This window comes from Sinohyriopsis cumingii, chromosome 3 (genome assembly GCF_028554795.1).
Source record: "Sinohyriopsis cumingii isolate HCF-2022 chromosome 3, ASM2855479v2, whole genome shotgun sequence".
NCBI classification, from domain to species: domain Eukaryota; kingdom Metazoa; phylum Mollusca; class Bivalvia; order Unionida; family Unionidae; genus Sinohyriopsis; species Sinohyriopsis cumingii.
Window position 1 is genome coordinate 20,546,950 of NC_142963.1, and position 17,223 is coordinate 20,564,172.

The following is a 17,223-nucleotide window of genomic DNA, read 5'->3' on the forward strand; positions in this document are numbered from 1 at the left end:
TGTTTTTTATCATTGTGTGCACATGCAAAGACTTGCCAACATAATAAATTTAGAATCTATTGTTTTAGGAACACCTGATGTCAACACTGTTGAAGAAAATGATATATAAGTAAATAATAGCCTGGACTGAAGCAACTGTAGTTTCTGACCTTGGTAAAATATATTTTAAACATTTTATACATCAATTTTATAAACTATAATTAGAACATTATTTTTAAAACCTTGGCTACATGCCCAGTCAGTAAAAAAAACAAAAACAGAATGAACCAGATATAGAATTTGCAAATTTATTTGTCAATATTTTCTCTTCTTTTTCAGCTTTTTCCTAATTCCTGTGGATTCCTCTGTGTCATCATGTGTATCATCTCCATGGCCTCGCTTTTTCTTCTTTTTGTCCAACATGTCATTCATTTCCTGTGAATTAAAGGGATTCAGTTGATGATATCTTTATGGCTTTACTTGCACTTAATATTAAATAAGTATGGAGTAACTTTTTATAAAAAATTAGCAATTTGGTGCTTTCTTTACATACCATATATAATCTCTTGTAGGTCAGGTCTAATTTCATGGAACACAGACCCTGATCTGCCATTGCATAATAATTCAGCAGATGCTGATTGTACTGCTGATGACTCCTAACAAACTGCACAGACCCAGATGTGCCAGTGCATTATGTGATGGCAGATCTGGATCAGTGCAGTTTTCAGTTTGACTGGACTAAATGTATACGCTACATCTAGTCTAAGAACACTGAGGTCATGAAGGATAAATAGGCAGTACAATGACTGTCATAGCAAGCCTTTAACTGCTGATCTGCCAACATGCAATAATACAAATGTTGAAACCCTAGAGGGATTCCATTTTGGATACAAGATGTTGAGTAGGTCTGACTGATCTTTATCATACCCACTACCAAGATGTGTGAAGTGTTGGAAATCGTGGAGCAGCAAACTTTATTTCCTCAAACAGCTAGCAACAGAAATCAGCCAGCTGTGAGATTGAGACACTCAATGGGACAATGCAATGTTGTTGACTGAACAAATGAATGCTGCAAGTCCTTTCTTCACAGTGCTCTCTCAGAAGGAACCAAGTGTGAAGGAGGAGCTGGTTTGGAAAGGGATGAAATACCTGTGACTGTGGTACCAGTCCTAAGTCTAAGTCTATCAACTATTTTATGTTTGAAAGTGTATTAAATGTTTCAAAGAAAACATACTGTCTTTAAAATCTGAAATTCATGTCATTTTCTAAGGGCTTCAATGAGTGGATACCTTATTCCTAACTGTAAAATATGGCTTTACTTTAATTCAGCACCTGTAATACATTTCCGACATGGACCTGTTTTATCTGATTGGGTTTTTAAAATGTAATTTTAAAATTTGTGACTAAATATGTTTCAGTTTTCAAAGTAAACGATTTTCAGTTTACAAGGAAAAAATTATGACATTATGGATGAAAAAATTTGGACCCAATTTTGTTCCCCAACCATAACAGAATTTTAGTATACCATGCCCAATCACTAGTCAAAATGTAACTTAACACTGCTACAACAATCATACTGATTTGGCATATCTCTGAACACCGCTCACTAGTTTTTAGAAAGCTTAAAGTTATTACAGCAGTGAAAGCTGGCTTCAAAACCATTTTCTAAGACAATGAAAGACCAAATTTTCTGCAAGCACAAATCAACCAAGACATGTAATGTGATGACCTCTAATGTGAGATCATCTCTCTTCTGAGAGCTAATTTTGATGGCAGAAGGACTACTCTCTCAAAATAGGTTTCTGAGTACAATCATACCAGTTTAGCGTATCTCTGTGCCTCGGCCACCCTTTCACTCAGCATCATAACCTCTTCCTCCTCAGTCACATGTTTGGGAAGCTGCTTTCCTATTAGGTGCTCAATTCTTTGATACAGTTCAACATCATACCTGACAAAAAAGCATTATATCTACATAGACTTCATTCAGTTGTGACAAAAACTGCTTTAAAAATAATTGTTATCATATATTATCCATGAGATAAATGAATATCATAAACTATGGTTTCAACATTGTTTAAGGGGTACTAATTTTCATGGACTCTGTGGTTGTTTTATACAATTAATGTAAAAACTCAACAAAAAAATGATCCATATGTGATTTGTTAATTCCGCTTGATCACTGTAATAAAATTATATTTTCTGCATATGCCTGTTTTATTTTCAAAATGAAAAAAACCCTAACTAAATAACAAAAATAAAGTTTTTCACTCCATCAAAATTCTCCTGAATCCAAAAATTATCTGGTGGACCGCTCTAAGCTGCAATATGAAAAAAGAAACTCCAATTTTGTTTCCCATGTGCAGTTTATTCCACAAAGTTATAACACTAGTTTATTCCACAAAGTTATAACACTGTGTGGTTTATTCCACAAAGTTATAACACTGCTTCAGATCATACTACTTTATCTTTTGTGACATTGTGAGTTCCCATTTTAGCAATTTTAATCTTTTGTGATGTACATTGGCTTCTTAAACATCCTAAAGGTGTCTTATTCTCTGATTAATGCAACTTACTGTGTGACAAATGTAATGGCCTTTCCTGACCTGCCAGCTCGTGCAGTTCTTCCCACCCTGTGGATATAGTCCTTGGAGTGAGTAGGGATGTCAAAGTTGATCACAACATCCACATGGGGAATATCCAGACCTCTGAAAAGTACAGATCAATAACACATTAATATAAAGATTCCAGAAACAAGAATTTTCAGCAAATATTCATTATGGGGGTAAGAACTTTGAATTACAACCATATATACTTGCTTTTAAGTTGATTCAATCTGCAAACTACATTGACCCAAATCTGCCATTAAATAATTTGCTCAAGGCAATTGAAGTTAAGTACTTAGCCAGAGGTCACATGACAGCAAGCTGATCCGATAGTAGGATTCAAACTTCTACCCTTTTTGGGGCACTAGTCCAGCACATTAAATATGGAGTTCTTTGGGCCTATTCTATATCCCTGAGCCAGCCAGGCCACTTGTTTGGGCCTATGCTAGATATCTGAGCTGGCCAGGTCAATTGTTTGGCCCCGAGCTATATCCCTGAGCCTGCCAGGTCAACTGTTTGGCCCTGAGCTATATCCCTGAGCCTGCCAGGTCAACTGTTTGGCCCTGAGCTATATCCCTGAGCCTGCCAGGTCAATTGTTTGGCCCTGAGCTATATCGATGAGCCTGCCAGGTCAACTTCTTGGCCCTGAGCTACATCCCTGAGCCTGCCAGGTCAATTGATTGGGCCTATGCTACACCACTGAGACAGCCAGGTCACCTGAATAGGTGATTTTGCTCAGGATGTATCCTTATAACTTCTGTAAATTCCCTGACATATAAATCTTTAAATTCTGTTGCTTTTGGGTTCCAAAACAATCTGGATCATAAAAATGCACAAGAAGACTTAATTTTCAATTTTCTGAACTACAGCTAACATCACCTGGATATTACTGAATTTAAAATTTTCTCCGGTGTATGTGAAAAAGGTTAGAGCAAAACAAATCACTATAATATCAAACACAGGGTTTTGACTTGTATCTTGGGATTATGGATCAGTTCTTAGATATGGTGACATCTTTCAGTGGAATTGCTACAACATCATTTTATGGATTCAATCAATAAAACAACACCATATTTCAGCAATAAGTCCAGATTCTGCAATAATGTCACACTTGACCAAGTTTCATGATGATAGGGTAATCCAATATAACTAAAAGCTTCTAAGTGTGGGACTTTTATTTAGCATTTACATTTTATAAAACTAAAGTCCAATTTCCGTCACAGTATCTGTTCAAATAAAGACCAAAGGTCTGGATTCGGTTAAATGGTTTTATGGCAGAGCAAGACATGGCAGCTGACATGGTCTGACCTAATGACAGACTTGAGACCCACACTTTTCTGGTCAAGTCTCTGATACACTAACCACCGAGGCTCATTAAAACTAAAGGAAAACACTGAGATTTACATCTGATAAACTAACCCTGTGTTTGGTATTAGAGTGATTTGTTTTGTTCATCAAGACTAAAGGAAAACACTGTGATTTACATCTGATAAACTAACCCTGTGTTTGGTATTAGAGTGATTTGTTTTGCTCATCAAGACTAAAGGAAAACACTGTGATTTACATCGGATCGTTCAATTTATAACTGTCTGATCAGCAGAATGAGATTTTTGGAAATTTACCCTTTCAGGTTACATATGAAATAGACTCAATGATCTTCTTTTGTGCTCATGTTTCTATGGACTTAAAATAAGCAACAAGAAAGAGCGAAAGCCAACATGTTTTGTATAATTGAAAAAATAATTAATTTCCCTAAAATACCAAGTGAAAAAGTAAAAATAACTTCAAGTATGGTGGATGAAATCTTAAAAACTCCTAAATGTTCTATCAAGACCAAAAGTATCAAGTAATCTGAATGAGTTCAAAGGGTATTCTGAATGATATTCTGTAGCATACTGACATATAAACAGTAAAGAAGAATCACTATGATATAATCCCAACATGTCTTTAATTGAATTCACAGTATTTCCATGAGTTATTATATTAAGTAATTTAAAATAGTTCAAGCATTGTAATTCCAATAAATGATTAAATAAATGAATCAATCCTCTCAATATATCTGAATAACTTCCAAGACTGATGGTACTACTTAGAATGCCTTATTCTACATAAGAAATCTCATATGCAAAACTAAATCGTAGTTTCAGAAACAAATGAAAGACACATATTCCTTATAGAATGATTTCACCTAGTAAAAAATACCAGATTTGAACCAAACTGAAGTTAGGTCCGCCTGGCCTTTTCAAAAACTCATTTCATCGGGTCATGTGATTTTATTTCAACAATAGTGCAACTCAAACTTTATGAATGAATATATGCACTTGATACAAAACTCATCTTACACTGCCAACTTAATGATGAATAAGAAATTTATTATTTAAAATATTAACTAAATAACCATTATAAACTATAATTATGAATGACAATAAACATAATATGGATATACATAACACTGCATATTTCCAGAGATCTCCAGAGACTGAAATAATCTCCCTAACACCGAATCAAAAGTTGAAAATCCCAATGGCAAAATATTGAAATTGATGCAAAATTAACATATAATCAATTTACTTTTGAAAATTCCATTCAATGCAAGTACAGTTGTCATTATTTCTTATTAATATTGGTCTAGGTCCAGTCCAAAAATAATCTAAATAAGACATGAAAAATCTTTTCATTTTACAGAACTGTTATCCACCTACCTGCTGGCAACATCTGTAGCTATGAGTATTGATCTGTTCTTGCTTTTGAATTTATTCAGGGATCCAAGACGCTTGGCCTAAATAGACAACATGGTCTAAAAATCTTGAATACTGAACAGTGTATCAATCATATCAGACTACACAGCTTTCAAAAAAACAAATTTTGAAACAAGTTTTGTTTCTTCATGAATAATTACCTATAATTGTTACCTCCCACCCTTTCAACAAAAAAAAACTTTTGTCTTTTCTATATATTACATGGACAAGTATAGAAACTCATAAATATTATCTCCCCTTGACTACTACTAGGTGTTGCCATTTTCAAGCTGTGCGATATATCGAGTAGGATCTTAGCCTATGCAGTAAGACTTGGAGCATTTCATGATTAAAAAAATGGGCAAGTATTATTGAGGAAACATAACTTACTTAAAAATTTGCTTTCTCCTTTAAATACATTCCCCGATTACATTAGGTGGGAAACAGGATCTTACCTCTATCATGGGCACTTTTCAATGAAAGAATGCTTGGACTTCCTACATGAAGGACAGCATGTTATCCCAATCTGAGAGCAACTCAAATGAGTGTCACATGATCCTTGACTACTCTACCTAGCTAAGAAGAGAATTACTTGATTTTTCTCATCGATAAAAAATTACAGGTGAATCTAGCTAAAGCACTAAGCCAATGCCCATGAGGAGGTTGTCCTGACATTAAATGAGTCTGGTGGTTATCTGGGCTGCAGCCACTGGACCCACCAGATTCAAACTTTGTCTCTGCAAGGATTAATCCATGAGATGAAAATATAAGAAGGTTGACTACACATGCCAGCCATTGACTTCTATCGTGTCTTCAATAAAACACAGGGCTGTAATCCATGAGATGAAAATATAAGAAGGTAGACTATACATGCCAGCCATTGACTTCTATCATGTCTTCAATAAAACACAGGGCTGTAATCCATGAGATGAAAATATAAGAAGGTTGACTACACATGCCAGCCATTGACTTCTATCGTGTCTTCAATAAAACACAGGGCTGTAATCCATGAGATGTAAATATAAGAAGGTTGACTACACATGCCAGCCATTGACTTCTATCGTGTCTTCAATAAAAAACAGGGCTGGCTCGGATCATTCAAAGTTCTTGAGCCAAAATTTTCATATGACAACTCTAATATTTTGAGACATCATTGTCTCCTGAATGAATAAACCCACTTCAGTCATGATGAATGGGCTTTATGGGTGCTATCTCTTTCCCACGGGGAGAGACATTTTCTTGTTTCACGAATCTTCTCTGTGCACGTCAAGTAATGCCCGAGTGCGAAAACTGGGTTTTGTATGGTTGCTTCCCTTGAGTTATGAATTGATGAGAGGAAGTGTTATGATGAGAATTCCCTGTTTACCCATAGCTTGCAGCCTATTTTTAACTACAAAGCCTGGTTGCATCATCAAGATCACGGAACCATCAGATCTGAACACGAGATAGTTCAGGTCTACTATGAGGGCATGTAATTTACTCACCTGCTTAAAGTTTATCTTGATTAACAGGAGGTTAAGTAAAGTTCTGGATAATAGCTCAAACTGATGTGAACTGAACCATGTCAAAACCCAAGAGAGATTCCATTGTGAAAGCAGAGTGCTTATGGTCTATTCAAGTCAAAATTGGCTAACAGATCTCATAGAGCTTCATCACGACTTATATCCCCTGTGCCATTATGCCTTAAATGTGTCGGAGAACATGGAATGATAGCCTTAAATAGCAACTGTGACTAATTTTTCTTCCTCTGTCAGAGAATGAAATCAGCCAACTGTTGGATTCAGACACTCAGGGACAATGTTACTGGCTTTGCACCAGGCCCTAAATACATTTTCCCTAATATGCCTCCAAAGATATTCATTGGCCTTTGGCAAAAGAGCATGGAATAAAATCACAGAGAATTTGTTTTCCAAATGTTCTCCAATGCCAGCTTGTCAAAGTAAGTACCTGATCTCATGCATAATTTTGACTTTCTCCAAATATGATGGAACTTCTATCAAGGGAGAAGACAAAAGGGGAGGTTGTTGGAGAAATGAATTCCAAACCCCTCTGAAACAACTAGGATCGAACATGTTTTGTGAAAAAATACTGATCCAATACTGATGAAAATGAAGTCCAGCACCAACTGGAGGACTGTATGCAGGTGTTCAGGGTTGCATGTCCACAGTAGTTGTTTGGAGGCTTGGGGAAAGAGAAACATGGTTTCTTATCCACTTTATCAAATTGCCTCATAATTTGAGGAGCCTGCTGTTTTCTCAAACTAGACAGAGGACGAAGCCATTGTTGATTCTTGATGATCATCTTTCCTTTTAGGCTGTGACTGATTCACTCTGAATGTCTGGACATTAGGCACAGTAAGTAGCAGGGCAGTTCTTGTGCTGCTTTCCTCCTGACTTGCCATTGAACAATAGGGGCAACTCCAAAAGTGTCATGTGGAACATCAGTACATAATCTTATCCGAGTGATGACAAGTGAAGATTAGTGTCTTGTCTCACCGAATCAAACTTGGCAAAAGTTGTTATCAAATGGTGAGCAGCTCTGTTGATAACTGGGGTGATATGAGGCAACGAATGACAAGCATGATCACTGTACACTTTCCAGCAAGTTGGAAAATGGCTAGCAAGGCAAGGTCCAACATTAGTTATGTTGCAACAATGTTCTGAACAAGATTCAAGGTGGCATGAAAAACACTTTTATCCACCATGTTGAACAGTGGGATAGAATATTTACTGATAACAGCATCAAGATGAGTCATGTACCAGTGAGGCGAAAAGGATTCCAGAAGTTCACTGGGTCCCAGAGTTTTCCCCAAAAAATGGTCAAAATTTATTATTTTTTCACTTACTGTAGTAGTGGACAGAAGGAAGGAAGTTTCTCTTCATTTTCCAAGCCTAATGATGCCTTTACTTTACAGACCACCATGAAGATTTCCTCTATCGCTGCTTTCAGTCCAATCCAGTCATATCTAAGTAAGTTTCGGTCTCACAGATATTCTTACACTCACTGTGTGACTTGTCCTCATTATGACAAACATTCATATTTATCTGATAAATCCTCAGCAGCGTAGCCAAAGTTCTCTGAAGGATTTATTGTATCCTGAGGTTAAACTTTAAATAAATGGTTTGTCTGTTGATTATGTTTCACCACTACAGACTGCTGGTGCTGGTCAGTTCGCTCATTTGCCAGCTGGCTGGTTGGCTCGGTTTCTGTATGGGTGGTAAACATGGCTGTCAGTCAGGCATCTAGCTGGATAGTTAGAATCAGAACTACCTGTGCTGAACATGTGATGAAATGGACAGATCAGTCAGTCTGATCCCATATACAACTGCACAACTGGCTGGTATTGGGTACAACTTACCAAAGTGATGGAATGAAGGTCAATGGTATGGTCAGCTGGATAACTAAACCAGCTGGTCAGCAGCTGGAGTGGCTTCATATGGTGAAAAAAAAGATCCTGACAAAGATCAAGACAGGAAATAACCTGCAATGCATTCCGAGTTACAGGCCTGAATGTCATGCTCAGGCATGCAGAGGGACTTGCACACAATGGGATGCCTAGAAATGGGGTAACACTCCTCCATACAGTCCACATTATCAAGGGATTCTGACAAATGTACAGGCATAATCTGCCTTGAACTTATTTATAGCATCATCACTTCTGGTGCTAATCGAGTCAATAGGAACTCTTAGCAGTATCTGAGATGAAACTGAGGCCAGCACCTCTGTTTCCCCATGACCCTCCAATTCCACATATGTGACAGTCACTGTCAACACTGCATGTCTGACTTTTCATAAGGGTGCAGAGAGGAGGAAGCAATTATGACTGCCTCAACTATGCTACCTACCAATGCTGTCTTAGGCTGAAGACTCAACATGTCACATTCATTTAGATGAAACTTCATGTCTTTCTTTCTAATTAATGCTTTTTCTCATCAACATAGACCAGTGACTGCAATGTAAAAGAAAATGAGGATTAAGTACACGTGAAACACATCACATGCATGTCCTTACTTGATTTAAACTTCTTATACTGAACAAGGAAAACAAATATTAGCAAATGAACAGCAGAAAATGAACCAAATTCCGCAAAAGCAACACTTGTTATAAAAACAACTCTACTCTACAAGGTTACTGCATACTAATTGGGACAAATACAGTCAAGGGAAGGTAATGAATAAGAGTTTCTTCCCTTGTCTATGTACTACATGGAAAATGATATTTTTTTCAAAGGAACTGAATTTCGGAGGTAGCATGTTTATTTTCCTAATATTAATGTAGTCATTGAATGTATCAAAAAGAAATAAACATAGATTTTATGCAGACAGTCACATTTACAGATCACCCACATCTTGAAAATGAAGGAGCACTATTTAATTTTTAATTAGTTCATCAATTAGGAATTTCCTTTCAATAATTATGAAACTTACCTCCAAAATAAGTGACAGTGACAAAATCATGTAAAGGAACTATTGTGGTTTAATAAAAGAAAAGAAACCATTTCAAAAGGTATTAATCAAGTGAACTTTAATCCCAAATAATTGTTGCATTTGAACCAACAAAATGTATGTCTGAATAAAGGGACTTATTAATTGGGAATTCACATGAAAGTGCTGTAAAAAAATTCAAATTTGATAATGTATATGTTTGGTTAAGGGTCTTTTCTTTGTACATGTGATGGCTCACAAATTAAGCAAGTTCATTGTCATTGTAACCATTAAAACTCAAAACATGTTCTCTATAGTTCATCCAGTATTAAACAGTCACTAATCATAACAGTTACATCCTTAACTCAAATATTTTTGTTGTTGTGATTAATGCTTTTGTCAATGTTGTGACATGAAAAGAATGATGACTACAAACAAGATAACAAAGAAACTCACTGTCTAATTTTTTAACTGAACTATTTTATAAAATTTATTTTTTTAAGTTAAAAAAGGAAATGAATATTATCCTAATCTAGAGTTGCAAATTGATACAATCACAATGAATTTACCTGACTCATCTGCCCATGCAATGGTATTGCTGTCATCCCCAAGTTCCGGAGCATCAGGGCCACTCTCTGTGTGTTGGCACAAGTACTGCAGAACACCATAAAGGAATTGCCTGCTAGCTCATTCAGAATATACACCAGGTACACATCCTGAGAACAGATACAAGATCTGTTGTTTTCTTTCAGGTAAAGAAAATTAAAAACTAAAAAAAAACTAAAGTTTCAAGCAATGCTGTCTAGCCTGCAAAAGTAGCCATTAATGCTTTCATCAGGACAATAAAATCTCATAACACAAAGTTAATGAAGAAATCAATCTAGTGTGGTGCCAATGATGATGATAAATGACCCATACTTTTCAACTGATTTTACATGTGACAAGAAAAATGGGAATCCTGTCCCCTAAAGGTAAAATAATATCAAGTTTATTACAATATTTATATTAAAGTGGAAAATGAAAGGAAAAACATTAACAAATGAGCATGTGACCTGCTGTATATTGTAAAACAAGTGATAAGCAAAATGAATTTTGAATTACATCAATCAAAATAATCAAAAATTAGTTTGTTTCTGACACTTTTGCACTTTTGTTGTACACACACACACTAGTTACCACATGAAACACTTCTTGGAAATGCTTACTTTTTCTTGATTCTGTGCATTACTTTTCAATAGTAAGAGATACAAAAAAAAAGAAATTATTTTTGTTGCTGAAATTAAAACTACTGGAATGAATTGAGGATAATTTTGCATCAGACAGTGACTAGATTCTTGTGGCAACTGATGCAGACTCTCTCAATTTACTTCTTTGATATTTCTAAAGAAAAACCTGCTGTCTTGCCAATACCCATATATTCATCAGTATAATGCCTATATCTGACTTTTCACAAGTTTTCACGCAAAACCTTGGACAGACGAGAGACATAATTCCATATTAGCATACAAGTTTTAGACACACTTTAATAATATTAATAAGTTTCACTTGAATAAAGCAACTGAAGTAGCTGTCACTTTCGAAACTATAATACTAAACTTTAATATAGTTCACAATGATGATCCAAGACTTCTGCTTAAGCAAGCAAGACCAGCAAGACAGAACAGTGTATTATCTTTACAATGACAGTAATGTTATCACAATGATGATCCAAGCCTGCTGCTTAAGCAGACAAGACCAGCAAGACAGAACAGTGTATTATCTTTACAATCACAGTAATATTATCACAATGATGATCCAAGCCTGCTGCTTAAGCAGGCAAGACCAGCAAGACAGAACAGTGTATTATCTTTACAATCACAGTAATATTATCACAATGATGATCCAAGCCTGCTGCTTAAGCAGGCAAGACCAGCAAGACAGAACAGTGAATTATCTTTATAATCACAGTAATATTATCACAATGATGATCCAAGCCTTCTGCTTAAGCAAACAAGACCAGCAAGACAGAACAGTGTATCATCTTTACAATCACAGTAATATTATCCCAATGTTTCAGCTACTGATGTACAAGACACCTGACTTTTAAAGAAAACTGCAATGTTGACAATGAAGACGCTGTCATTGCTGACAGTACCACAAAAGTGACAACTTTATTTCACTATGCTTAAACAGGTGAACCAGGAAATATGGAACTACAGAGTTCACCTTGTGTTTGACAGGTATGAACACGTAAGACTGCTGCAATTTCTCCACAGTCTGGTACTTGGAGGATACCTCCACTTTCACTGGGTTATGAAGTGAGGCTCTTTGAAGTTTGGCCACCTGTTGAGATAATTTAAGAATTGAAAATATATTAATACAACAGCGTATGAGATTAATAATAAATATGGGAATATGAGCGTAAAGAACATAAATATTTGAAATATTTTACATGCAAAGAATTTTTAAGGCTCCATATCACATAATTACCTAATTACTCTCGAAACATTAAAAGATGGACACGTTTATCTTAAGCATTTAGTGATCGGTAAGCATTGTAATGTATTTGGTATTCAACATTCTGTAATTAACAAACAGCAGGAAAGTAAAGGAATTAAAATATTATTAAATCTCAATTCACTGTGTTTAGTAAAATTATGTCTCACAGATTCTCAGATATATTGTGTACTGATGGTTTGTTTATAACTTGCATTCAACTTGTGCCTGATGTCTTGAATGTACTAATAATGTACCAGTGCCCTGAAGTGCCAGTGTTCCAATTAATCACACTTAATATAATCCAAGATGACCATGTATGAATTCACTATAATTCCAAAAATTAATGTTTCTGTCCAAGATTATTATTTAAGAGCACTTTGAATTTCTGGGGAATTAATAATTTAAATAAATAAATTTACCCAAATCAAATACTCAACACAACAATAAGACCGATTCTGGCTCAAGATATAAAGTGAGAAGAATAATTTCTCAAATTAATACGATTATATACAAAATTAATACGATTATATACAAAATTAATACGATTATATACAAAACTAAGACACAAAAGAAGAACCTGAATGTAGGACAAAAGTTCATTTCTAGAGCAATCTGTTATTAACATTATAAGACATGTTATAAACATCTGGTGGACTTGGTATTTTTATGGGGGGATTCCAATATCCTAGACCAAGACCCAACAAAATATGTTTACCCTTATGGACAATCATCTAAATATTTAATCCACACTCCTAGATAAATATTAAATATGTATTATTTATTTACAAAATGAAAACAACATCAGTGTCTCTAGTCAGGAACAACATGAACTTGATTTTGGACAAGGTCAAGTCCAAAATACAATTATACATAATCATGGAGAAAAACTAACAAATACATAGCACAATTATTACTTTCAGCTATGGAAAGTTTTAAACATGGTTTATTTCAATTATTAACAGTGACAGACAAACATGCCAAGTCTTCTGGGACTAAATCAGGGAGATCAGTGTTCACAGTCCAGGAGATTAGGTCCAAATCAGGGAGATCAGTTTTCACAATCCTGGAGATTAGGTCCAAATCAGGGAGATCAGTTTTCACAATCCTGGAGATTAGGTCCAAATCAGGGAGATTAGTGTAACTGCCATTTTTGCCATAATGTAAGTGTGCAAGTGCACATCATACCAAAACTAAGTAAATTAACTACAATGAATAATAGTTACTCAGCTTTATTAATTCTTTTACTATGTTATTTTCACACATTTAAATTTGTCTATCCATGCACACTTGAACTTGCAAACATATTTTTTTTCAATCGCATAGTAACCTTTGAATTTATTAACTTATATTTCAACATGGTAACAAAATTATTATATTTCCAAAGTGTTCAAGAACTGTTTTAAAACCTACATATGAAGAATAATTGCATCAGTGTGTGTCATGGGTCTTGACTTGATTGGTTGTAAGGTTTATAACAACTCAACTGACTGATTAGTCGTAGTGTCTGCTGGATGTTGTTTTAGCTGGAAATATCTATGCTTGGTGGATGTTGTTTTAGCTGGAAATACCAATGCTTGGTGGATGTTGTTTTAGCTGGAAATATCTATGCTTGGTGGATGTTGTTTTAGCTGGAAATACCAATGCTTGGTGGATGTTGTTTTAGCTGGAAATACCAATGCTTGGTGGATGTTGTTTTAGCTGGAAATACCAATGCTTGGTGGATGTTGTTTTACTTGGAAATACCAATGCTTGGTGGATGTTGTTTTAGCTGGAAATATCTATACTTGGTGGATGTTGTTTTAGCTGGAAATACCAATGCTTGGTGGATGTTGTTTTAGCTGGAAATATCTATGCTTGGTGGATGTTGTTTTAGCTGGAAAATCCAATGCTTGGTGGATGTTGTTTTAGCTGGAAATACCAATGCTTGTTGGATGTTGTTTTAGCTGGAAATACCAATGCTTGGTGGATGTTGTTTTAGCTGGAGATACCAATGCTTGGTGGATGTTGTTTTAGCTGGAAATATCTATGCTTGGTGGATGTTGTTTTAGCTGGAAATATCTATGCTTGCTGGATGTTGTTTTAGCTGGAAATACCAATGCTTGGTGGATGTTGCTTTAGCTGGAAATATCTATGCTTGGTAGATGTTGTTTTAGCTGGAAATACCAATGCTTGGTGGATGTTGTTTTAGCTGGAAATACCAATGCTTGGTGGATGTTGTTTTACTTGGAAATACCAATGCTTGGTGGATGTTGTTTTAGCTGGAAATATCTATACTTGGTGGATGTTGTTTTAGCTGGAAATACCAATGCTTGGTGGATGTTGTTTTAGCTGGAAATATCTATGCTTGGTGGATGTTGTTTTAGCTGGAAAATCCAATGCTTGGTGGATGTTGTTTTAGCTGGAAATACCAATGCTTGTTGGATGTTGTTTTAGCTGGAAATACCAATGCTTGGTGGATGTTGTTTTAGCTGGAGATACCAATGCTTGGTGGATGTTGTTTTAGCTGGAAATATCTATGCTTGGTGGATGTTGTTTTAGCTGGAAATATCTATGCTTGCTGGATGTTGTTTTAGCTGGAAATACCTATGCTTGGTGGATGTTGCTTTAGCTGGAAATATCTATGCTTGGTAGATGTTGTTTTAGCTGGAAATACCAATGCTTGGTGGATGTTGTTTTAGCTGGAAATACCAATGCTTGGTGGATGTTGTTTTAGCTGGAAATACCAATCCTTGGTGGATGTTGTTTTACTTGGAAATACCAATGCTTGGTGGATGTTGTTTTAGCTGGAAATATCTATGATTGGTGGATGTTGTTTTACTTGGAAATACCAATGCTTGGTGGATGTTGTTTTAGCTGGAAATATCTATGCTTGGTGGATGTTGTTTTAGCTGGAAATATCTATGCTTGGTGGATGTTGTTTTAGCTGGAAATACCAATGCTTGGTGGATGTTGTTTTAGCTGGAAATACCAATGCTTGGTGGATGTTGTTTTACTTGGAAATACCAATGCTTGGTGGATGTTGTTTTAGCTGGAAATACCAATGCTTGGTGGATGTTGTTTTAGCTGGAAATACCAATGCTTGGTGGATGTTGTTTTACTTGGAAATACCAATGCTTGGAGGATGTTGTTTTAGCTGGAAATATCTATGCTTGGTGGATGTTGTTTTACTTGGAAATACCAATGCTTGGTGGATGTTGTTTTACTTGGAAATACCAATGCTTGGTGGATGTTGTTTTACTTGGAAATACCAATGCTTGGTGGATGTTGTTTTAGCTGGAAATATCTATGCTTGGTGGATGTTGTTTTAGCTGGAAATATCTATGCTTGCTGGATGTTGTTTTAGCTGGAAATATCTATGCTTGGTGGATGTTGTTTTACTTGGAAATATCTATGCTTGGTGGATGTTGTTTTAGCTGGAAATATCTATGCTTGCTGGATGTTGTTTTAGCTGGAAATATCTACGCTTGGTGGATGTTGTTTTACTTGGAAATATCTATGCTTGGTGGATGTTGTTTTACTTGGAAATACCAATGCTTGGTGGATGTTGTTTTAGCTGGAAATATCTATGCTTGGTGGATGTTGTTTTACTTGGAAATATCTATGCTTGGTGGATGTTGTTTTAGCTGGAAATATCTATGCTTGCTGGATGTTGTTTTAGCTGGAAATATCTACGCTTGGTGGATGTTGTTTTACTTGGAAATATCTATGCTTGGTGGATGTTGTTTTACTTGGAAATACCAATGCTTGGTGGATGTTGTTTTAGCTGGAAATATCTATGCTTGGTGGATGTTGTTTTACTTGGAAATACCAATGCTTGGTGGATGTTGTTTTAGCTGGAAATATCTATGCTTGGTGGATGTTGTTTTAGCTGGAAATATCTATGCTTGGTGGATGTTGTTTTAGCTGGAAATACCAATGCTTGGTGGATGTTGTTTTAGCTGGAAATACCAATGCTTGGTGGATGTTGTTTTACTTGGAAATACCAATGCTTGGTGGATGTTGTTTTAGCTGGAAATACCAATGCTTGGTGGATGTTGTTTTAGCTGGAAATACCAATGCTTGGTGGATGTTGTTTTACTTGGAAATACCAATGCTTGGAGGATGTTGTTTTAGCTGGAAATATCTATGCTTGGTGGATGTTGTTTTACTTGGAAATACCAATGCTTGGTGGATGTTGTTTTACTTGGAAATACCAATGCTTGGTGGATGTTGTTTTACTTGGAAATACCAATGCTTGGTGGATGTTGTTTTAGCTGGAAATATCTATGCTTGGTGGATGTTGTTTTAGCTGGAAATATCTATGCTTGCTGGATGTTGTTTTAGCTGGAAATATCTATGCTTGGTGGATGTTGTTTTACTTGGAAATATCTATGCTTGGTGGATGTTGTTTTAGCTGGAAATATCTATGCTTGCTGGATGTTGTTTTAGCTGGAAATATCTACGCTTGGTGGATGTTGTTTTACTTGGAAATATCTATGCTTGGTGGATGTTGTTTTACTTGGAAATACCAATGCTTGGTGGATGTTGTTTTAGCTGGAAATATCTATGCTTGGTGGATGTTGTTTTAGCTGGAAATATCTATGCTTGGTGGATGTTGTTTTAGCTGGAAATATCTATGCTTGGTGGATGTTGTTTTAGCTGGAAATATCTATGCTTGGTGGATGTTGTTTTAGTTGGAAATACATATGCTTTGTGGGTGTTATTTTAGCTGGAAATACCTATGCTTGGTGTTGTTTTAGCTCAAAATACCTATGCTTGGTGGATGTTGGAAATACCAATCCTCAGCAGATTTGTGATTTACAGGAGTTTTTGCTGGTAAATCAGTAAATCATAAGACTGGGGCAAAAATCAAAAGACCACCATACAATGCAGTAGATTTGGCATGTATGGACAGAATGTCACCTTTTTGGTCATTGTTGCTGAAAACAGGAATGTTCTCCTATCCCTTGGAATTGCCTTCAAAATCTTGTCTACCTGAAAACAAATGTTAGACCAATATCT

At 35.8% G+C, this 17,223-nt stretch overlaps 1 protein-coding gene across 1 annotated transcript in view; it reads right to left on the reverse strand.

Moving 5' to 3' along the window:
- Positions 1 to 273: 273 nt before the first annotated feature.
- The window catches only part of LOC149802511 (putative ATP-dependent RNA helicase DDX47), a 41,905-nt gene continuing 24,955 nt past the window's right edge, over positions 274 to 17,223 (reverse strand). The window contains exons 7-13 of the mRNA XM_089951755.1: positions 17,125 to 17,196; positions 11,950 to 12,066; positions 10,314 to 10,460; positions 5,285 to 5,361; positions 2,553 to 2,684; positions 1,798 to 1,927; positions 274 to 414 (exon numbers count right to left, since the gene is read on the reverse strand). Of these exons, the coding sequence (XP_089807881.1) occupies positions 295 to 414; positions 1,798 to 1,927; positions 2,553 to 2,684; positions 5,285 to 5,361; positions 10,314 to 10,460; positions 11,950 to 12,066; positions 17,125 to 17,196 (795 nt within the window). The 3' untranslated portion in view covers positions 274 to 294. The remainder of the gene's footprint in view (positions 415 to 1,797; positions 1,928 to 2,552; positions 2,685 to 5,284; positions 5,362 to 10,313; positions 10,461 to 11,949; positions 12,067 to 17,124; positions 17,197 to 17,223) is intronic.